A 23142-nucleotide genomic window follows, 5' to 3' on the forward strand; every position below is an offset into this window, starting at 1 on the left:
ATTCTCTTACTCCTCATCCCAGTCTACACCTCTTTTCCTCATGCTCTACCAAGCCTAAAGACCACAGCCGACTTCATCCAGAGCTTTGTGCCTGTGATTCTGATGAACACAGATAAGATATATAACTGATTATCACACATGCTGGGTAATGACTATTTATTTGTGACTATTTATTTGAGGTTTTTGGCTTGATTCTTTTGTACATTGCATTAGCCTTTTCTTTAAAAAATTTTTTTTAAACAATACACTGCATTAGTTTGCTTAAAGAGATAAATTACTCATCATTTACTCTTAACACTCAAGTTATTGCAAACTTTTATGAGTTTCGTTTGTTCTGTTGATCTCAAAAGAAGATATTTTGAAGAATGTTGGAAATAGGTAACCATTGAAATACATAGCCAGGGAATAAAAAATACTTTGGAAGCCATTGACTAGTCTCCGGCATTCTAACTGGTCTGCTGAATACTTGATTCTGATTGGTTGATGAACTTTTCAACATGGAGCTATTTTCAAGGAAACACATGTCTGATTTGGATCCACAAATGTCTTTACAGGATAATAGTAATAAAGTATTTCTGTGCTTTTACAATGATATTACATTTCAATAACTACAGAAATTGACTTCTCTTTCTCTTTCATATGCACAGATACACAAGATGCACACTGGCACACATACTCTCAGTAATAAAGGTACATGAGCTGTCACTGTGGCAGTACCTTTTAAAAAACATTTGTACCTAAACGATCCATTTTATTACCTCAGTAGTACATATTAGTAAATATGAAGTAAAAAAGTGTACCTCTTGACATTGTAGGCAATAATATAATCTTTGAGGTACCAATATGAAACTTTTAATTACAAATCGTCACCTTAGAATTATAAGGCTTTATCTGACATTTTAGAGTTATTGACATATTGTTATTAAATGACAACTTGTCTACATTATGGGATGTTTTTTATAAGTTGTTTACATTTTAAGACTTTTTATTAAAAAAAAACAATAAAAAAAAAACATGTTACACACATACAATTTGCTATGGAATGCTAAAAACTTTGAAGCTCAATATCTCAAAATCCTTCAGAACGCAGACAGAACCTTATAATTCCAAGGTGACGAAATGTAGATCTTCTGAAAAGTTACTGCCCCAGGGACAAATCTTGTACCATTTTTTTCTGTGTAGCAAAAAACAACAACAAACAAACTAAACGTAACACTGTCAAGCAACTGTAGTAATAATAATTATTATTTTTATTTTTTTTGGAAATGAAAAGCTACATGATGTAACTCATTACTTAAAGTTCCACTGTTCTGCTGGCAAACTCTGTTAAGAGACACACAGACTCCAATTATTTTTTTCTTACTCTCTGTATTATACTGTAAAAAAGCTTAGATTGCTTTACTTAACAAAAAGAGAGTTAATCAATTGCCTTAAAAGTTAGTGAATTATGTGCATAATTATGAAATTTAAATCAACTTAAATGTTCTAAGTTACAAGCAAATTACTTTTTAAAGTTAGGTCAAAATGTTGTTTTTAAGGCACTGGGTTTACTTACTTTTTTAAAGTAAAGTAAATAACCTTGTTTTACAGTGTTTTTCTGCTATGATTCTAGCCTCCAATGTCTAATGTGATATGGAATTAGCAACAGTTTGTTCTATTAGGTGTTTTAAGAGCCAAAACCTTACATTTGTCTATAGCCAAATCATTTAAACAATGTCCTGCAAGTGAATTAAGTTGTAACTATACAAGTGAAACAATTGACTCCTTTCCAATGAATTGTTCGGAAAAAAAGTATCACTATTTAGGCTGTGTATTATTTTAATAATTAAATGCCCTGCCTTCAGTTCTTCTTGTACAATATTGTAAAAAATATCATATTTAAAAATATAGTGTATAATAAGATATTTTATGTAGCAATATCACAACCATACATAGCACTTCACTACACTGATGGCATAAATAACCTGCCAGCGTATTGATAATAGATGGGATATTCAATTATTATTACAATATGAATCATCTACACACATATTTATTTATAGTGATTAAGCATTAGTCTAAAAATATTATTTTAGGCAGGTCTGCTTTCACACATGGCACTGGAGATGAGGCCTCACCTCACACTAAGAATCAAGTGGCATGATTTATAGCAGTAAAAACACAACGTGAGTCACTGCAGTCGCTTCTGTTTTCAATGATTCGGGAAAAAAATACAGGTTTTCCTTTTGTTTGAATAAATCTTGTCCTCAGATGTTCCACCGCTTGCCCTATGACAGCTCAAAATACTCTAGTTACCCCTGAAGACTTTATAAAAGCTTCCATAATGTTCCTGATAGACATTATGCGTGGATGTGTTTTTTAAAAGCATTCAAAATGCTTTGGAGGATATTAAAGCATACACTTTTATTAAAAAAAAGAAATATATTTAAGTGTTACAATAAATTTTATATGCTTATGTGCAGCATATAGTGCACATGGTTTAGTGTATGTGAGCCCTAAGCAACTCCAGTCAACAGTCGTAAAATGCACCCTTTCGACATTTAATCATTAAATCAAACTCTTAATCATTAAAAATCATTATTATCACTCAATGTCCTTTTCTTAGTTTTTACTTTAATGCATAATAATAAATAATAGAAATAATAAATGTTTTTTAAAACTATATCTTTGCTTGATTTGACTACATGATTGGGGACGTAAGACAAATTTGCGTAGATGTAATACTTATAATAAAATGTGATTTGTTAAACCCTCACCATACATAATAGGATAGAAAACAACATTATAGGTATAATTTATACTTCTAAGTATTTATCGGATGTCCTAAAAATTTCTAGGGCCCTATGGGATACTTTGCTTATAGGTTAAATCTGCCCCTGGTTATGAGTTTCATGTACATGTTTCTTCATATTTGTATCACACTTAAGTGTTTCTAATCTTTGAGGAATTTGTTAAGAACACAAAACAAGGTATTCTGAAGAATATTACTACTGACATACACTGTTTGACAAAAGTCTTGTCATCGATCCCAGTAGTAGGAGCAACAAATATTAACTTAACTTCTAGTTGATCAGTTGGAAAAGTGGCAGAAAATAGATTTTTCTGATGAATCATCTGTTGAACTGCATCCCAATCATTACAAAAACTGCAGACCTACTAGATCATGCATGGACCTAAGATTCTTACTGAAATCAGTCAAGTTTGGTAAAGGAAAAATCATGGTTTGGGCGAGAGATCTGCAGAGTGGATGGCAACATCAACAGCCTGAGGAATTTAGACATTTGTGCAGCCCAATACATTAAAAACCACCGAAGGAAAATTCTTTAGCAGGATAGCACTCCTTCTCATACTTCAGCCTCCACATTAAAGTTCCTGAAAGCAAAAAAGGTCAAGGTGCTCCAGGATTGGCCAACCCAGTCACCAGACATGTACATTATTGAGCATGTCTGCGATAAGAGGAAGGAGGCATTGAAGATGAATCTAAAGTATCGATATGAACTCTGGGAGTCCTGCAAGAACACTTTCTTTGCCATTCCAGATGACTTTATTAATAAGTTATTTGAGACATTGCAGAGATGTATGGATGTATGGATGTATTAGATAATTAAAAATCAAGGCATGATCGTATTTAATTTTGGTAAATGAAGCGTGATCTAGAGGCCTTTGCTTTTCATATAAGCCACTTCTGATACCAAATGATGCACTACAAGTCGAGTTATTATTTGTTGTTCCTAAAACTTGGACAAGACTTTTGTACATATGTACAAAACAGTGTACATAATATGAAAAAAAAAACAATGGAATTCAAAAGGAACTTTTTACTATAACATTCTTTAATAGATCTTTTTTGTTTACCAGAAGAAATTGATAAAAGTTTAGAACCACTTGAGTGTGATTAAATGGTGAGGAAATATAAATTTTTGGGTGAACTGTCCCTTTAGGCCACATGTGTCAAACTCAGTTCCAAAAGGGCCGCAGCTCTGCACAGTTTAGTTCCAACCCTAATTAAACACACCTAATCAAACTAATTGAGTCCTTCAGGCTTGTTTGAAACCTACAGGTAAGTGTGTTGGAGCAGGGTTGGAACTAAACTGTGCAGGGCTTCGGCCCTCCAGGAATTGAGTTTGACAACCCTGCTTTAGGCAGACTAATGAGTTTGCTTAAATGGTTTAGGACAGTCCGTATGTGTACTGTGATAAAAAGAGCACAAGGTTTAAAGTCCAGACAGGTCCTGCTGTTAACCTTTGAGCGACTTTGTTTTAATTACAAACCGTCTACATATCCTTCTAGCTAAAATTTGTAAATAAACCATGTTGAATAATACCAACCAGTGTAGGATGTGTTGTTGCAAAGTTCCACATTATAGGCATTTATAAAAGTTTGTTTTTCACAAGGGAGGACAGTCGCTGGCAAAAATTCAGTCTAGTGAAGTCATATTTGAACAGCAATTTAAAGCCTTCAGCACTACGTCATCACCGGTTTATTGGGACTTTTAGCGTTTTCCACCTTTATGTCAACACGACAAACCTTTGTGCACTGAACACAGAACCTGCACTGAGCAAATCCCAGCACATCCGCTCAATACAAACACAGACACCTTTCACACAGAATGCACACATTACAAGGTAAGACTAGACTAATGACTTTTTAACCATCCATCCATCTTCAATCTGTTTGTGCGAGTGTCCTGTCTCATGGGTGTCTGTGTGTTTGTGCTGACTTCAAGTGTGATGAATGATGAATATGCTCATTAAACTCTCAATGTGTTTGTTTGGAAAATATTTTCATTCTAGAAAATGCTTTCACACAGTTTATTTTACAGAGGCATATTCTTGTTTGACACTTTATTAACTGACATTAAATATTATTTATTTTTAATGTGTTTTTTTAAACAAATGTAGACTGTAGTGTCGTTTTAAAAAGCTAGAAAAACGGATTAGGGCTGCCTCCTAAACTTTCCAGTTCTAAAGCAGCCATGCAATGCAATTTCAGTATGTGCAAAAAACAAAGTAATAGCATAGTCAATATTATAAATGAAATACTTTTAATTCTGTACAAAATTAATAAATATTAATAATATAATAATAATAATAATTAGACAACTGTATTAAATCAAATTAGTTTATTAATAACACATTTTTAGGGTGTTACTAATACCAGTAAATTGGCTACTCAAAATCACTCAAAAAAAAGTCCATAACTGTGCATCCCTAGCATTAACCAATGGAAAATTGATTAATGCTAGAGATGCACCATTATGGGTTTTTCTTGCCAATATCGATAACCGATAACACTTAAGATTTGGAGGTCGAAACCTGATAAATTAGCCGATAAATATAAATATTTCAAAAAGTTAAATTTTTAGACAGTGAACAACTTTACACTCTATCAAACATCTCAACAATGATAAGGAATTTGATTTATTAATGCACAGCAATACCACACAAAGAAATGACGGACTTTAAAGGAATAAACAATGTGAGAAAAGCTACATAGTGCACTGGACAAGTTCAACAAACACATGCACGAGGCAGGCAGTTCTGTAATGTTACATAATCTATCAGCTTAAAGGTATTGCCTTCATTTTGATATCGGACCAATAATGATTATATTAAAAATAGCATTTATCGGCCGATATCGATATGGCTGCCGATATATCGTGCATCTCTATTAATGCAATTAATTACATGAATTAAGCATGAACAATAGTTGTACAGTATTTATGAATCATATGATTCAACATTTACTATTGGGTAATTAAAATCTCAAGTTGTGCTTGTTAATGTTTTAAATGCACTGTGGGTTACCAAGAACTAACAATGAATGACTTTATTTTACTCTACAAAAGTGAATAAATTGTGGGTTCATTTTCGTAAAAACATTCCTGACAATAACTTATAACCTTGTTGTAAAGTGCTACCATTGTGTAATTCAGTTTTCCTCCCAAACATCTTCTCCTAATATTTTTGTACGAGAAATAGAAATTCCAACCAATACATTTGCAATGAGGTCAGCCGAATGTGCTTGTCAGTTTACTCACCCTCAAGCCATCAAAGATGTAGCTGACTTTTTTTCTTCAGTAAAACATTAAAGATGATTGTGGTATTGTTCATTTTAATGGTTGAGCTTTTCTCGGATGCTGCAAATATGTAAAATAGAAAAAAACAATCATCAGCTAACATGCGAGTTTAAAACAAAATGTATTTCATTACAAAATAGGAAGCTCACACTTGACCATTTGAGTTGACTGTGTATTAAAACTAATAATTATGTGTAAACAATGTTCAGTTTGAATGGTTAAGTTATTAAATCTCAATGTATCTAGTTCAGTAAATGAAATGACATACCATGGCCTTCGAACACCATTGTTTTTACCAATGAGTATAAAGTTCTGATAAAAAACAGTCCAATCGGAACAAAACACATTCTGGCGATCCATTGGAATCCTAAATATGCATGCCCCAGTCAGTGTTTGATTGGCCACAACGCTTTCTAATGAGATTACAACAATAAAACAATAGTAAGAGCTGCACACTATATCATTTCACCATCGATATCACACTGTCCGCATCCACAATAGTAACATTGCAAGATATTATCCGTCATATATAATCTACACCAGGGGTGCTCAATCCTGTTCCTGGAGATCTACCTTCCTGCAGATTTCAGTTGCTATCCATATCAAACACACCTGAACCAATTAATTAGGACCTGAACACCACTTGATAATTACAGGCAGGTGTGTTTGATATGGGTAGCAACTGAAATCTGCCGGAAGGTAGATCTCCAGGAACAGGATTGAGCACCCCTGGTCTATACATATTAGCGTGTTTGCTTGTGTGTAAATGTCAATCACACACTCCAAATATGCTCAAAAACAAGTTGTTGTTTTTTGTTTTATAGGTAATATGGTTATAAATGAGCGTATAAAACCGCTTTTGGAGAATTTTTGCACTTACCTAATGACACCTTTCATTTTGATTTACCCATTTGTTTTTTTAGACTCTCAAAGTGCGATTAGCCTTTGACTTGCATTTTACGAATTACTATCATCCAAAGTTTTAGCTAAGAATATTTGTTGATGGTCAACTGAGGAAAAAATGGCTGTCCTGAGCGCGAGTAATTTAACAGCAAATATTCGTTTTTGAGTGAACAATTCCTTTGTTCCTTAATGTCAACAGTGAATGATCCAAAAATCTAGTGAATCCTGATAAAAACACTGTTAAGTTGTTAAACAAAGGAAGATTCAGATGGGGGTGCTGTGATTATGTGCACATAACCTTAAAATAGACATAAAGACGGACAGGTTTGATGTAGCTGGGAATCTGTGTCCTCTATTGTCCACTTAAACGGACACCCAGAAATTAACCACAAGCCACCCAGAAGCTTGGAGCAGAAACGAACACATACTGTACCACAGCATATTACCTGATATCTGGTGTCAGAGCCGTTAATAAGCAAATTTTCCATTTCTAAATATACCTCACACGCAGTTTGAGGCCCGCAGGAGTTTGACCGTGTGCCACCGCTACAGAAGATGTGAAGATAAATAATCACCAGCACATTTACTTTTTCTGAAAGCTTAGGTGCGCACAAGAATGTGTGCGTTTTGGTGTAAATGACAAACTTACGAGCGTTTATGAGTCTTCTGTGCTCAAGTTGCATAATAAACTATAGCAGTGTAACTCCACACACACACATACCTAGTATTTCTGTGGCACAGCGCTCCATGATTTTGGGCATGGCAGTCTCTCGGCTGCACCTGTGCTGGTGCTGTGTTGGCGTTTCGCTCCACGGAGTGTATCATAAACTGTGGGAACACACACTGAACCACAGAAACATAGCGGTGTTTAATACACTTTGACTTTCACATTAACTTACAATGTATTTCTGGCTTGTTCATCAAAATATAAGGTAAATGTAGTAAAGGGTACAGCGAAGTTCAGTCACGTTTTTTATGTTTCTACTAACATACACTGTAAAACCCAACAGTCAACTTTATCAAATGATATGAGTGTAGTTAACTTAAAATTGACTGAAAGTTAATTCTACTCATTTGAAAAGAGTTGAGCTCAGTGTTAAAGGTAACAAGTTAATTAAATACCTCATTACTTCAGCTTAAATTTAGTTCAAAGTACTCAAATAGATTAGTTTTTAACTCAAATGGTTTGTTTCAATCGGTTTCCTCAAACGGTTTGAGTTGCCTTAACTTATTTGGTTTTACAGTACTCAGTTGGTTTAAGTTCTCTTCATTTATTGGGTTTTATTGTGCTCAAATTGCTTCGTTAACTCAAATAAATTAAGCTGACAGTACTCATTAGGATTAGTTTTTGAACTAAAATGGTTTGCTGCAATCGGTTTCCTCAAACGGTTTGAGTTACCTCAACTTTTTGGGTTTTACAGTGTAGTGTAATTAACCAAAAAAAAAAAAGTTTTTTTTTTAATTTGGTTTTGGCCAATTCTTGACTTAATTATTGATCAGATTTATGGTTTTTACTTATTCTTGAGCAGCAAACCAGTATATAGTAATATTTTTTGAAGACTGAGATGCTGATATTTGATTTCACATGACAGAGATATAAATTACATTTTTGAAATATATTAAAGTATTTTAAATGTTTATTGTATATTTTACAACTCTACTATTCTTATTTGATCTGGCAAATGGATAAACAGATGGACGAATTGATAGATGGATGAAATTGAAAGACAAATTGATAGACAGACAAATACAGACAGACATGCAAACAGAAACAGTAGAAAGACGTACAGACATTTCAGAAATATTCTTCTGGCAGTGATATTTCTTCTTTCCAATGTCCTGCTGACACAATCAGACAGAGACAATATTGGTGGTGTGTTTTACTATGTCAAAGATTTGCTCAAGAGTCTACAGCAAGATGCCTTTACTAAAAACAGACAAGTGCAGCCCTGCCCTGCTCCAAGACATACAGTGAAATGAGACAGCACAAAATGGAAATGCAGGCCAAGAACTTTAAAAAAGACATTTGTTTTTCACACAGAGAAAGGATGTAACTGTGTTAAAAGCTTTTTTTATGGGTCAAAGAAGAACAGATTTTTTTTCAAGAATGATTTTAAAATAAAAGCTTTAAATTAATAAAAGCTTTTGTTAATAAAAGTTTTTCACATACATAAAAATTAGGACTGCAAATACAGTATATCACTATAGCTTCAAAATTGCAACGTGTGTATTTAAATGTGCAGATTTAAATGTGTATAGAAAAGGATAATTGTAATTGCAATGTATAAAGTGAAGACTATGCAGTGTAATTTAAAGTTTTACTATTCAAGTTCTGCGCCTGAATACTGTTAGACACCTTAAAAACATACAAAATAATGACAGTTTTTACCAGTGTTGGGGAAAGTTGCTTTTGAAATGAATGCATTACAATATTGAGTCACTCCCCAAAAAAGTAAATTGTTGCGTTACTCAGTTACTTTTTATAATAAAGGAGCTCTGTAATTGCTAAGACGCTGTATGACCTACAGTAACCCTACATTTACCTTTTAAAAGCATGGTAACACTTTACAATAAGGTACATTAGTTAATGCATTTACTAACATGAACTAATCATGAACAACACACATACAGCATTTATTAATCTTAATTAAACATTTACTAATGCATTATTAACATTCAAGTCCGTGCTTGTTAACATTAGTTAATGCACCGTGAGTTAACACGAGTTAACAATGAACAACTGTATTTTCATTAACTAACATTTACTACCATGAATAAATACTGTAGTAAATGTATTGTTCATTGTTTGTTCATGTTAGTAAATGCATTAATTAACATTAACTAAAGAACGTTATTGTAAAGTGTGACCAAAAACATATAAAACATTTTTTTAGGATAATGTTATCTGAGAACTTTCTGACCCCAGAGCTATACATGCTGTATACAGATTATTGCAAGTTTAAAGCAATGTGTTTGCTACTTTTATACTATTTGTCTTAAGTAAAAACACTGTCCATTGAGACTATGATTCACTTTTGCTTTTCTTCGATGCATTCAAAATAATGAACACATTCTCTCATTGACTGCGTGATTCATTGTGACTAATTCAATTTTAATTCAGCAATTTATTTTTTAAAAGCTCATTAACTTAACTTAAAAGTAACTCGCATTACATTTAATAAAAAACCTCAAATGTTATTTTTAAAGTGAGGCATTTCTTTACTTGTTACTTAGAAAAGTAATATTATTACTTAACTTGTACCACTGGTTTTTACAATATTGCACAGCCTTAAATAGAAAATACCTTGTTTCTTTTTTTACCATGCCTCACATAAGATACACACTGAAGTGTAATTAAACTGCTTTGATTTTTTTGTGAATATATTTTTTAAATAAAAATATCTGTTAAACAAAAACACAACGTTTTGTTACACGAATGACATTTTTGCCGAAAAGGATAGACTTTTGGTATAATTGTGGTTCCCTATACTGACACTGACATTGTTCCCAAATCAGCAAACATGTTTGGTTACCCATGAAGGCAACTCTCTGCCGAAACACATATAGGTTTTTAAGGATTAACTTTGTGAATAAAGGCTTTTAAATATTTCTTCCACATCTTTCCAGTGCCTTGGACTGATTTTTGCTGTTTATTCTGATGAATCCCTAGCCCAAAGAGCACTGGCACATTATTTAAGCTACTCCTGAGCACTTTTTGTTTGATTTTGGATTTGCGGCTCAAGAACATTTATAATTATCATCCTCACGGTTGAAAGAGATTGTGCAGCTCTAGATCGCTCAAATCAGTGAAACAAATTTTAATGATTCATTAATAAATGTAAATAAAAAAAATGTATTTATTTGAGATAAAAGTCTTTTGCAACATAATAAATGTAAACTGCACTTTTTCATGCATCCTTGCTAAATAAAAAATATGAATATAAATTAATTTTGTTTCTTTTTATAGCTATGACTAGTAATAGTTGGCACAAATAACTTCACTGCCAATTCATCATTCTGTATCTTAAAACCAAAACTCCACACTTCCATCCCACCATTGCAGCAATTTCTTTCCTATTTTGACATGCTCTATTCTGATCCCCGTTTTTTTCCCTCTGCCAATCTGTCTGCCAGACGGACCTCCGCCAATGCCCATCTCACACAGGAATTCTCCATACCACTTTAACAACTACTGACCACATAACGATGTTGATTTCCTTTATCACAGCATGTTCAGCCAAACAGACTGCTAAGTCCAAACACGTTCCTGACCAGAGTCCCGTAAACAGATATTAGTTCAACAGAACCCCTCAAATCACTGCCCACGGCCTCCTCTGTGTTCAACCTGTGCCAGCGATGGTATAGTCTCATGTTCCTAACAAGTTTCATGGTCAAAGATTTCTGTAGTTTGTACAGTGAATTCAGTCAAAACCAAAGAAATCTTTACTACTCTGTTTATACACATATTCAACTCTGTTGAGTCTACATGTCTCCAGAGACTCCACAACGTGCCAAGTTTACAGAAACAGGTGTATGCTAGATTAACCAGGAGAATGCTAGAGAAAGAAAAGCCATTCCCCCATATGAACCCGCAAAATGGTTCTCCATAGGCTTACTTAAGAAATAATAAATACATTAATTTCCAAGTCACACTCTATTCTTACCATCTGTGCCAAAAGCGTGTGTGTCCCTTTAAAGCATAGGTCTCAAACTAGATTCCTGGAGGGCCGCAGCTCTGCACAGTTTTGTTCCAACCCTAATCAAACACAGCTGATCCAACTAATCAAGGTGTTTGAGACTACCAGAGACTATGAAGCAGGTGTGAGTTGCAGTTGGTTAAAGCTACAGTGCAGAGCTGCAGCCCTCCAGAGTTTGATACCTTTGTCTTAAAGGGACAGTTCACCTAAAAACACACTGGTTTGGTTCGAAACTGTTATGAATTTTTCTTTTGTTGATCACAAAACATGATATTGTGAAGAATCTTGAGGAACAGGGGTCTGTTCTTCGTACCTTGCTTGAATGATCTAAGATGATTTGGCCGATCCTGGATCTTTTAATCTTGATAACTGATCTCTCGCTAATTTGGTTCTTCAAACAAGTTCGCGAATCAGATTAGAATGTCTGGATGAACTGATCTGAGATCGCTGCGTGTGTTGTGAAGGACAGATCTATCGATCCTCGAAATCATGATCAGCAATGCAGCGATTGGCTGACGGCACAGCAGCGTAATGACATCATCTGATTAATATTCAATTATCCATGTGAGCAAAATTACATCAAATTAGCAGTAAACAGTTTGTTAAATATGACACGCAATAACCTTTCACATTTGTTGTAAGCGGCAGGCTTTACACTCTTATGTGTCAAGAGTATTCATCATGTATTTCAATGCATATCAATGTATTGAGTTCTACATTTAGAGAAGACTTTCTTTATATAGTAGCCGTTTTTTTAATCGCTGTATGGAATAACTGGATGTTTACAAAAGCATTTTGATATTGGTAAAGGCGTGTGCAACTTTTGTGAAGCATAATCACTGGCATATTAACTGTCAAAACATGTTTATGACTGCATTAATGTATTATTTCTTTTTTTTTTTAAAGTCACATATTCTGCATTATTATACACAAATTGTACTAAAGCGATCTAAAAAGTTCATATCAATAAGTTCTCTCTTTGCACCAGCAGGTGACAGTCTTTGTACTTTCATTTCGGGGGGTGCAGATTGCATAAGTTTTATTAATATATATAACTTTATTTATTTTATTAATAACTATAACTTTATATATATAGTTAAAAAATATTTACTATTTTCCCAAGTGTATAAAACTACTACTGTAAGAAAATATCAGAATTCGGAACATGCTTTCTCTATTATTTGCTTTAACTGAGCCGATCTAATCCTGTTTATATGAATTAAACCTGCTTCCGATCAGGTTTGACCTAGCAGAACTGTTGCTATGACAACAACTCTCGGATCAGCTTTGAAGAACGAAACGATCCTGGATCATGTCAAAGTCAATATCCAAATCCAGCTAACTGAGTAATCCACGTACGAAGAACGGACCCCAGCGGCCCTTGACATTTATAGGAACAGCAACAACATCAACATACTATGAAAGTCAATAGATGTTTTTTCTTTTTTTCAGCAGAAACTTAAACTGGTTTGGAACAAGTGCTGGATTAGTAATGACAGATTTTCATTTTTGGGTAAACTATTCATTTAAGACATTTCTGGGTTATTCAGAAATGTGGCGCTTCACAGACCGGTTCTGAACTTCGCACATCATTCAGACAGATGGCAAGACTTAAGAGATGATGCAGCCAAAAATCACAAAAGAGGAACTAAAGCATGAAAAGGGAAATGAGCGAGATGTTAAAGACATCTTGTCACCCAGTTTTTCCCCTGTTTGTTTTATGATTCAAAAAAGTTAGTCTGCTTTAATCAAGTACAATATGTTCTTTAACATCTATTTTGGCATAACATTCATCTCTGATTTTGAGAATAGTTTACAGTTAAGGTTAGGGATTAGGCATAGATTATATTTTCAAACAGGAATGATAATCCAGGATCAAGATAGATGTTAATCCTATAGGATCACAACCTACTTGGAAAAATCACAACCACGACACACCAATTACTATACTAAGTCCATGGAACGAGTAAAGACACCTTAAAATAAAGTGTAACATTAGACTTTGCTTTGAGAAAATGCTTGGAAAATAATGTATGAAATGAATAATGTGTTTCATTATATTATCTGTGTTTGAGACAAAAAAGTAAATGGTGTTAAATCATTTGTACTAAAAAAATTGCTGAACGTTTTTAATCTATATAGTCATGTTTAAACATAGATGACATCTACAAAAAAAAAAAAAGGGGGGGGGGGGGTGTTAATTACTTATACAGGTTACAGTACATTATTATTATGATACACTCACCGGCCACTTTATTAGGTACAACTTACTAGTCCTGGGTTGAACCCCCTTTTGCCTTCTGAACTGCCTTAATCCTTCATGGCATAGGTTCAACAAGGTAAATGAAATATTCCTCAGAGATTTTGGTCCATATTGACATTATAGTTGCGCACAGTGGCTGTAGATTTGTTGGCTGCACATCCATGATGCGAATCTCCCATTCCACCTCATTCCAAAGGTCCACTATTGGATTGAAATCTGGTGACTGTGGAGGCCATTCAAATACAGTCATGTTTAAGTACATTGTCATGTTTAAGAAACCAGTCTGAGATGATTCACGCTTTATGACATGGTGCGTTATCCTGCTGGAAGTACACTGTACACAGTAGGGTACACTGTGGTCATAAAGGGATGGATACAGAGTTGGGCAGTGGCGTTGACACTATGTTCAAGTTGGTACTGATGGCTTTAAAGTATGCCAAGAAAATAGCCCTCACACTATTACACCACCACCAGCCAGAATTATTGATACAAGGCCAGATGGATTCATGCTTTCATGTTGTTGATGCCAAAGTCTGACCCTACTATCGAATGTCGCAGAAGAAATCGAGACTCATTAGACCAGGCAATGTTTATCCAATCTACTTTTGTATAATTTTGGTGAGTCTGCGAGTTGTAGCCTCAGTTTCCTGTTCTTAGCTGACAGGAGCAGCACCCGGTGTGGTCTTCTGCTGGTGTAGCCCATCCGCCTCAAGGTTAGAAAAGATGTGTAATCAGAGATACACACAGAACTCCCGCTCACTGGATATTTTTTCCTTTCTTGGACCATTCACTGTAAATCCTTGAAACGGTTATGCATAATATCCCAGTCGATCAGCAGTTTCTGAAACACTCAAACCAGCCCGTCTGGCACCAATAACCATGCCACATTCAAAGTCACTAAAATCACCTTTCTTTTCTATTCTGATGCTCGCTTTGAACTACAGCAGATCGTCTTGACCATGTCTACATGCCTAAATGCATTGAGTTGCTACCAGGTGATTGGCTGGTTAGAAATTTGAATTAACGAGAAGTTGAACAGGTGTACCTAATAAAGTGGCCAGTCAGTGAATAAGGTTATAATTGCTTAATTCCAGCTACTTTAATAAGCTTTTCAACTTTATTTTGCACTGAATATGCTATAAATCTAATGCTTATTGATATTATGAACCAATAGTTAGTATATGGGGCCTTGAATACAAATGATCTAGGGGGTCAAGAAACCTTACAGTGCCTCTGTCCACAACTCATGCTTCTTACTTCAGAAACACATTTTCTAAATCTTTCTCTAACTTCAGTGATTGTGTCTGTGTGTATGCAGCAAGATGGCAATTCTGCCCAAAAAAACACTGAACTAGACGCTTAGTTGAACATCCTCACCTACTGGCTGCAGGATGACTTCATGTCTGGCACTAACATCTGTTTGTATTGCAAACACAGAAATGGAAGTTGTGCAGACGGCTCTCTAGAAGGAGATTCAGACATTTAAGGTATATGCAATAATGTTTTTGGACAAGACAAGGATGAAAAATGAGTGTGAATAAAAGTATGCTCATGTTTTTCACACACATCAATGCACATACAAAAACAATCCTGAGTCTAAACCACTAAATGATTCTATTCAGCAGCCATATATTGATATGTCTGTGTATTGAATTTTCAGTTAGTAATACAGCAAACTAAGTAGTGCTAAGGTGTTTTCTCTTTTTGTCAAAAAATTGTACCAAGAGAGCTCAAATACGAATGAAAACATTCATTCAATCTTTTTTCCTTGGCTTAGTCTCTTTTCAGGTCACCACAGCGGAATGAACCGCCAACTATTCCAGCACATATTTGGATGCCTTTCCAGCTGCAAACCCAGTATTGGGAAATACCCATATGCACATACACTATGGACAATTTAGTTTACCCAGTTCACTTATAGTGCATGTCTTAGGACTGTGGGGGAATCCAGAGCACCAGGAAGAAACCCATGCCAACACACGGAGAACAAACAAACTCCACAGAAATGCCAACTCAAACCAGCGACCTTCTTGCTGTGAGGCGACAGTGCAAACCACTGAGCCACTGTGCCGCTCATTAAGAAAAAAATCTTCAATTTGAAAACACACCTGGAAATAGCGTATGCCACAATGGAAATGTGTTGGTCTCATCTCATCTCTAAGACTTTTGACAACACTGCTGACTCTAAACAGAAAGCATCTGGTTTCGTCACTTCTTAAGTGTCCTCTAACACATTTCTCTTGTGGTCTGCACTAATTGCAGTGTGTGTTGTGAAAACTTGCATTCACGTGTGTTGTCAAATTGAAGATGTTTTCTTAATTTGTCAGCATCAAACACCTTAACTTGCAGTGTGTTTGAGCTCACTCAGCCACTGTAAAAGTGGCCACTATATATATTTGTGTTTTGATTACAGACATATATAAATAAAAAAGCAGCGATTTCCAAGGTTTTCTTCCTAACATAGACTGTAGGTCATCAGAAAAAACATCAGGCAAGTATTAATGCTGAGTAAACTGAATCTGAATTAATCAAACTGAATCCCTAACAATTTTAGGCCTTTTTGCAAACTCATTTGACGGATCAAATCTGATTAAACCAAAAAGAGAGATTCTCACATTTCTTACTTCATAATGTTTTTTATAGCACACCACACTAATCAGTAGTTATATTGTAGTCATACCACAGCATGGTTTCTTTTTTGTGTAATTTAAAAATAATATTTTAAATCACCTTTTAAAAGCTGCTAGCATCATCTAAAGTTGTTAAAGCCAGAAAAAAACTGCTACAGTGGCAACAACACTGGTAGACAAGTGTCTGTAATTAAATGACTGTATGCCAATGGTGCAATGATGTACCAAAGTCTTGCTCTGGAGGCCATGCATAAGCAAATGTATGCACCCTTGTGATGTCACATATCACTTTGTATTTAAACCGTTTATGTTGCTTGATAAAATAAATCCTTTGCGTTTATTGTGGATCTTTTAAGCACTGAATCGGTAATAGTTTAATTGTATTAACATATATATCTCAAGATTTAGACAAAGTTGATTTCTCACATCATGACACCTACAACTACAACAACTCCTGAAGGAGCTGTTGACATGGAATTGAACCAGATTTTAGTAAAAACCCAAAAAATACAGACATAAAAAAATAATAAAACGAAAAAATCTGGAAAAAATGTTGTGTGTAATAACAATGTAATGACACAAGGAGAATGTACTGGACTACTGAAACCTATTTAATACTTTATATCAGGGGTCACCAATCTCATTCCTGGAGGTCCGGTGCCCTGCAGGGTTTAGCTCCAACGTGCCTTAACACATCTGCCTGGGTGTATCAAGTATGCCTAGTAAGACCTTAATTAGCTTGTTCAGGTGTGTTTGATTAGAATTGGAGCTAAAATCAAGCAGGACACCGGACCGACAGGAACAAGTTTGGTGATCCCTGTTTTATATATAAGGTTTTTTTGGTGATGGCATCTTAAAGGCACCACTTATTTGGAGAATGAAATCACGTGCATTGCTCAGGTGTGAGTTTTTCACAGACTTCAACAGAGTGTAAAAATCTTGATGGTTCTGTGGGTCTTGACCATCAAATCTGGTCTTTATTTTGTATTTTGCATTGGATTGAAGTCAGGTGATTGGCTGGGCCATTCTACAGCTTGATTTTCTTTGAAAAATCTGAAAATCTGAAAGCATTTGAGTTTGGCTGTGTTTTGGATCATCGTGTTGCTGAAATGTCCACTCTGGTTTCATCTTGATCATCCTGATGTTAGACTGAATCAGCTGATATTAATTTACAATGATAAAGAGCACAGGGTTGCTGTAGAACTATTAAGAGATTTCAGCTGCTGTCTGGGCTTTCACTGCCTTTCTAAACCTTCCTTTCTTCAGGTGTTCAATACCTTTTTTTCATTTTTATTACACATAACTTAATTTGCAAATTGATTAATATTGTTTTTTTATATATATATATTTAAATTAATATTCTTTGGTTGTTACCAACATCTGGTGAAAATTTCAAGTCAAAAGCACCTTTGTGTATAAAATATGTCTTCTGAGAAAAATGGAGACGTGCTAAATACATATTTCCCTTACTGTATAACAGCTGATACAACACTGCTGATATTTTGTCAATAAAAAAGTCTGAAGGTTATTAAATGGCAGTAATCGCAATGGACAGAAAATGATTTATCAGTGATATTCTGAGGCAGAGTGGTATTTTAGCTTGCGCCTGAGTAAATGTTGTCTATAAGTCTCTGTTCAGTGTCTGTATCTAAAGCGACATTTGCATTCCATAAAAACATTTCTAAAGGTTACTGCTCTTGTTCAAACAACATTTCCTTAAGTTTAGGAGTCAACATTAGAAATTTTTAGTTTATGGTGAGCAAATTCACACCAATACATTAAAAATATACTAAGTTACAAAATGAGTCACAAAACATCCCTAATTAAAAAAAAAATCAAAATGTATTAAATGCTTAATGGTATCATTTTCAGTCTGGAAGTGTCAAGTGTCAGGTAAATCAAAAATGCACAAAATATACAAAATAACAAAATGACCTATCCTGTGTTTAGATAAACAGTGTAATCAGTGTCTACAGTGTAAGCAGTGGAACCTACAGAAGCTAACTACAGAAAGATAGGCTACTGTATGGAATTTGTAAGGTTTAAAAAGATGTTTAGATATTTTGATTACATTTATTAATAATGGAATTACGTTAATATATGAAAAAATCTAACAATAAGGCCTACTTTCAGACGGCAGACAGCAAAACAGGAGTCAATGTTAGAAATGTTTAGTTTATGGTGAGCTACCAAGTTACAAAAATGAGTCACAAAACAACCCTAATCAAAAAGAAGAAGAAAAAAAACATTAAAAAAACAGCTTAATGCTATCATTTTCAGTCTGGAAGTGTCAGGTCCATCAATAATGCAAAAAATATACAAAATAACAAAATGACCTATCATGTGTTGAGATAAACAGTGTTTACAGAGTAAGCAGTGTAACCATGCTACAGAAGCTAACTACAGAAAGATAGGCTACTGTATGAAAATATGTAAGGTTTAAAAAGATGTTACGATATTTTGATTACATTTAGTAATAATGGAATTTCATTAATATATGAAAAAAATCTACAATAGGGCCTACTTTCAGACGACAGACAGCAAAACAGGACCCACTGCGCCACCTTGTGAAATATAAGCATACTGCAGTACATATTTATTATTTCAATGAGCACATAAAGTTGTCAGAACGTAACAGTTCTACATCATATCATGTAAAATAACGAGACAGAATTTGATAATAATCCAAAAACATTTATAATTAGACTATTCTTTTCATATTTTTAAATTATATTTTGAGATGTTTAACTTTTTGTAAAGTGTTTCAGTGTAATGGAGAAGGAAAATAACCAAAATCAACTACATTTTCTGCTTTTTTCCATACATTACATAGCATATTTTTAGTATAATTTAAGTATTGCTTTAATTTACTTTCATAATTAAAATCGTTAAACATTTTAAAAAATACGTCAGCAGCACATTCAAACTTTATTTTTATCTTTTTTTTATTCAGTAAAGAAATCTAAATTAGCGACCCTATTGTGTTGTAACATTTAAAAGGCCTCTGCGAATGTTTCGCAACATCCATCAAACAACACGACGGTGTGGTAAAGGAGTCAGAACTGTCAAACCAAAGGCTTACGAAAAGGGAAGTCAGTGTAGTACAAAACCAGAGAAAAAAAAACTGAAAACCTAGCAAGAGTGAGGTGAGATAAGGTCACTTACGGTCAAAGAGTCACGTACACAAACACGCAAAAAAACCAACCCGTCTCTATACCTCCTCTAGCCCCCAACTGTCAACTATACAGTTCTGTATTAATAACTAGCCTACTTGTGTTCGTGTTTTCCACATGCTTATTAATTCAGACCTACACAGGTAAGCAGATTTCTACAATAAACTCTGCTTGTATGTCTGTAGCCAGTGGCTTGTACAATGTAAATCCACAGCTCTCCCTCTCTGTCTCTCCATTACAGATCAGTGCATGCACATGACCAAATATAAACTTGGCGATTGTTGGCAAACTGACAGATTTCAGCAGGGAGGAGTCTCAGGGTTTAGGCCAGGACAGACCAAAGGACAAACAGACAGAGGTGTAGAAAGAGAAACTGACTAATAACTGAGGGACAAAGAACAAAAACATTTGACCGACCCCTTTTGAAGAGAAAATGTAAGTATCCTTTGCGTTAGACATATAATCTTAGCTGTTTAAAGTGTTAAATATTAACATAAGTGAAGGAGCTTTTCATACTTTTAACAGCAGTAATGCAACATATGACCCACATTGGAAAGCTTGCTTGTCCTTGCGCAGGACATGAGGTTTATTCAGCTTATCAAAAATGATCTCATCTGAATGTACAACAGGTTTTTATTAATGCTAAATGTGTGTAGTTTTAAGGGGTTTAAGATATCAAATAGCATTGAGTGTTGAAGGACAGGAAAAAGCGCAGAGGCTTTTAAAGTGACGAGATAAGCAGCAGGCCACAGCCTAGCTAACACATTTTTAGAGGACTTTTTTTTTTTAATTAGATTTAAAAACTGTAACTGTATAAGAAGGTGGCTAATAGATGTATTGTTTGGTTTGGTCAGTATCTAGCCTTTTTGTCTTGCTGAACTACTCTTTAGAAACAGTAAATGTACAAATAGATGCAAAACGTTTAACTGCATACATTCTGCCATGCTTCAGTTTTCACCTCATGCTGTTGTCATTTCACGGTTTACTGACATGGTTTACGATTGTGCTAAAACACACTACTGAGACTGAGCTGACATTTTGTGGCTTTGTAAATAATTGCAAAGCTGTTATATCTGACCTTTGCACAACTTCTCTAGAATTCTCAGTTTTCTTAAATGTATTTTGTGCTGTAAATCAAGAAGTATTTTAGTTTATTCAAGAATACATCACAGTGATAGTAAAGAAAGACAAAGTTTAGAATACAAAATAAATGCTGTTCTTTTTAACTCTCAAATTAATACAAAAAATTATTTAATATTAAGCAGATTTTGCATTGATAATAATACAAAATGTTTCTCCAGCAGCAAATCAGACATTTAGCATGATTTCCGAAGGATGATCTGAAACTGAAGAATGATGCTAAAATATTAGCTTTCTTACCACAGTAATGAGTAACATAAAATATAGTACGATAGAAAGCAGACAAATTAATGAGTTGGTAGTTCATTTTGCTTTGGTGATGACCACTGATAATTTAGGGACTAAGCCGAAGGAAAGCGAGTAAGCAGTTGATTAAAAAAAATTATAAAAATATCCAAACAAAAATATATTACATTGTAATAACATTAGCATTTTAGATATTTCAAAATGTCTATCAGATAAATGCAAAAAGATCAATTAAACAGGGCCGAAGTTGTCATAATATTCATTTCAAGCATACATGGTACTAATAATCTTAAATCTTGCTCACTGTTTTTTTGCTTCAGAGATGGCGATGTCCCCCACTGCTATAGTGGCCCGCCGGGTTCTGGCTGCTGCATCAGCAGGGAGCCACGAGGGAGGAGGAGGTTTGATATACTTAAATACATTTAATTCTGATCCAAGCACTCCACACAGCAACCTTTAAACAGAAATCAAGTGTCATCGTATTAAACCAAAATGTCAGCAGAATGATTAGTGTGTATTTTGTTATGCTGTATATTTCAAATGATATGCATTAATGATCTGAATCAAAAACAGCAAGGACCTGGAAGATCCTGTCCTTCGTGTTAGCCCTTCCCGGTGTGAGTGTCTGCATGGCAAACGTTTACCTGAAGATGCAGGCTCATTCCCATGAACAGCCAGAGTTTGTGCCTTACCCACACCTCCGCATCCGAACCAAGGTGCCATGCTGTTAATATGCAATGTGGTTAATTTTAAGTTAAAATGCATAATGCATCAAGTAAACTTCACCCTGAGCCCAATACAAACAAAGAATAAACTAATGTATTTACTTCACATTTAAACAGCCTACCATCATTCTTAAAGCATTCTGTTTGTCTTTCAGCCATGGCCTTGGGGTGATGGGAACCACTCTCTCTTCCACAACCCTCATACAAACGCTCTGCCCACTGGTTATGAAGGCCCTCATCACTGAGCGGGAAGACCTTTCATTCTGAACTGTTTGTCCTCTCAACACTGTTTCCATTCTGCAGTGAACGAGATCAGATTTAAACATTTTTAACAAAAATAAACTATCGATTTTACATGAATTCCGTGTCTGTGCTGTAAAAGTCTAAACATTTAAAGAGTAAACAGTTAAGCGTTTTAGTTTGGCTAAAGCTGGGTTGTCCAAACTCGGTCCTGGGGGACTGGTGTCCTGCATATTTTAGTTCCAACCCCAACTGAACACAGCTAATCAACCTCTTTCTAGGTATACTAGACACTTCAGGGAGAAGTGTTGAAGGAAGTTGGAGCAAAACTATGCAGGACGCTGGCCCTCCAGGACTGAGTTTGAACACCCCCGGTCAAAAAGTTCACCTGGATTGCTGTCAGATTAGTTTCCATTTTAAACGTTTCAGCAATGTTTTTTCCAATGTTCCAACAAATCAAGCTAGACAGCCAGACAGCATTTTATGACCTCGATAAACACATGTGGCTGTAAAGGTCTAACAGACCACATCATCATAATTACTCTGTAATTACTTTGAGATTGAAGTGACAAATACATTTCTGACACAAAACATAAAGAATAATCAAAATAAATACATTTAATTCAGGTGAGTGTCTTGTATAGCACATTTATCACAGGAATTTTTGTGATATCAACTTCAAATTAGGATTGGGCGTTGTCAACCAATTTGGCTTCCTACAATGTGTAATGTGAAACATCGCAATGGACAATGGCATCATCATCGTAGGCGGCGGTGAATAAATTATTTATAAATAGTTAACTACCTGACCCACATGGTCTTTGTTTCACCCATAACCAAATCAGAAATAAGTTACACACAAATTACCACCTGTCAATCACTTTTTCTGCAGGACTCTGGCATGAATAGGCGGAGTGATCTGTGTTGTTATAATAGCGTCGACATACATGGCTGGTAAAAAAGGTGCACAACCAACAGCAACCAACAGTTTCTAAATTTTTTCGCTAAAATCACTAAGTACAAGCGTGAAAGCGAAAGATTGAAAA

At 34.9% G+C, this 23142-nt stretch overlaps 1 protein-coding gene and 1 long non-coding RNA gene across 2 annotated transcripts in view; both read left to right on the forward strand.

Annotated features, from left to right (window-relative positions):
• The window catches only part of LOC147845656 (uncharacterized), a 191443-nt gene that overhangs the window by 65156 nt on the left and 103145 nt on the right, over window positions 1–23142 (forward strand). The window lies entirely within an intron of this gene.
• On the forward strand, window positions 20100–22216 carry cox6a2 (cytochrome c oxidase subunit 6A2). The gene is given in 4 exon segments (NM_001004680.1): window positions 20100–20180; window positions 21452–21532; window positions 21705–21847; window positions 22012–22216. Coding segments are annotated over 3 exon segments (312 nt in total). The 5' UTR covers window positions 20100–20180; window positions 21452–21453; the 3' UTR covers window positions 22102–22216.

The sequence above is a fragment of the Danio rerio genome, chromosome 3 (assembly GCF_052040795.2).
Source record: "Danio rerio strain M-AB ecotype USA chromosome 3, GRCz13ab, whole genome shotgun sequence".
NCBI classification, from domain to species: domain Eukaryota; kingdom Metazoa; phylum Chordata; class Actinopteri; order Cypriniformes; family Danionidae; genus Danio; species Danio rerio.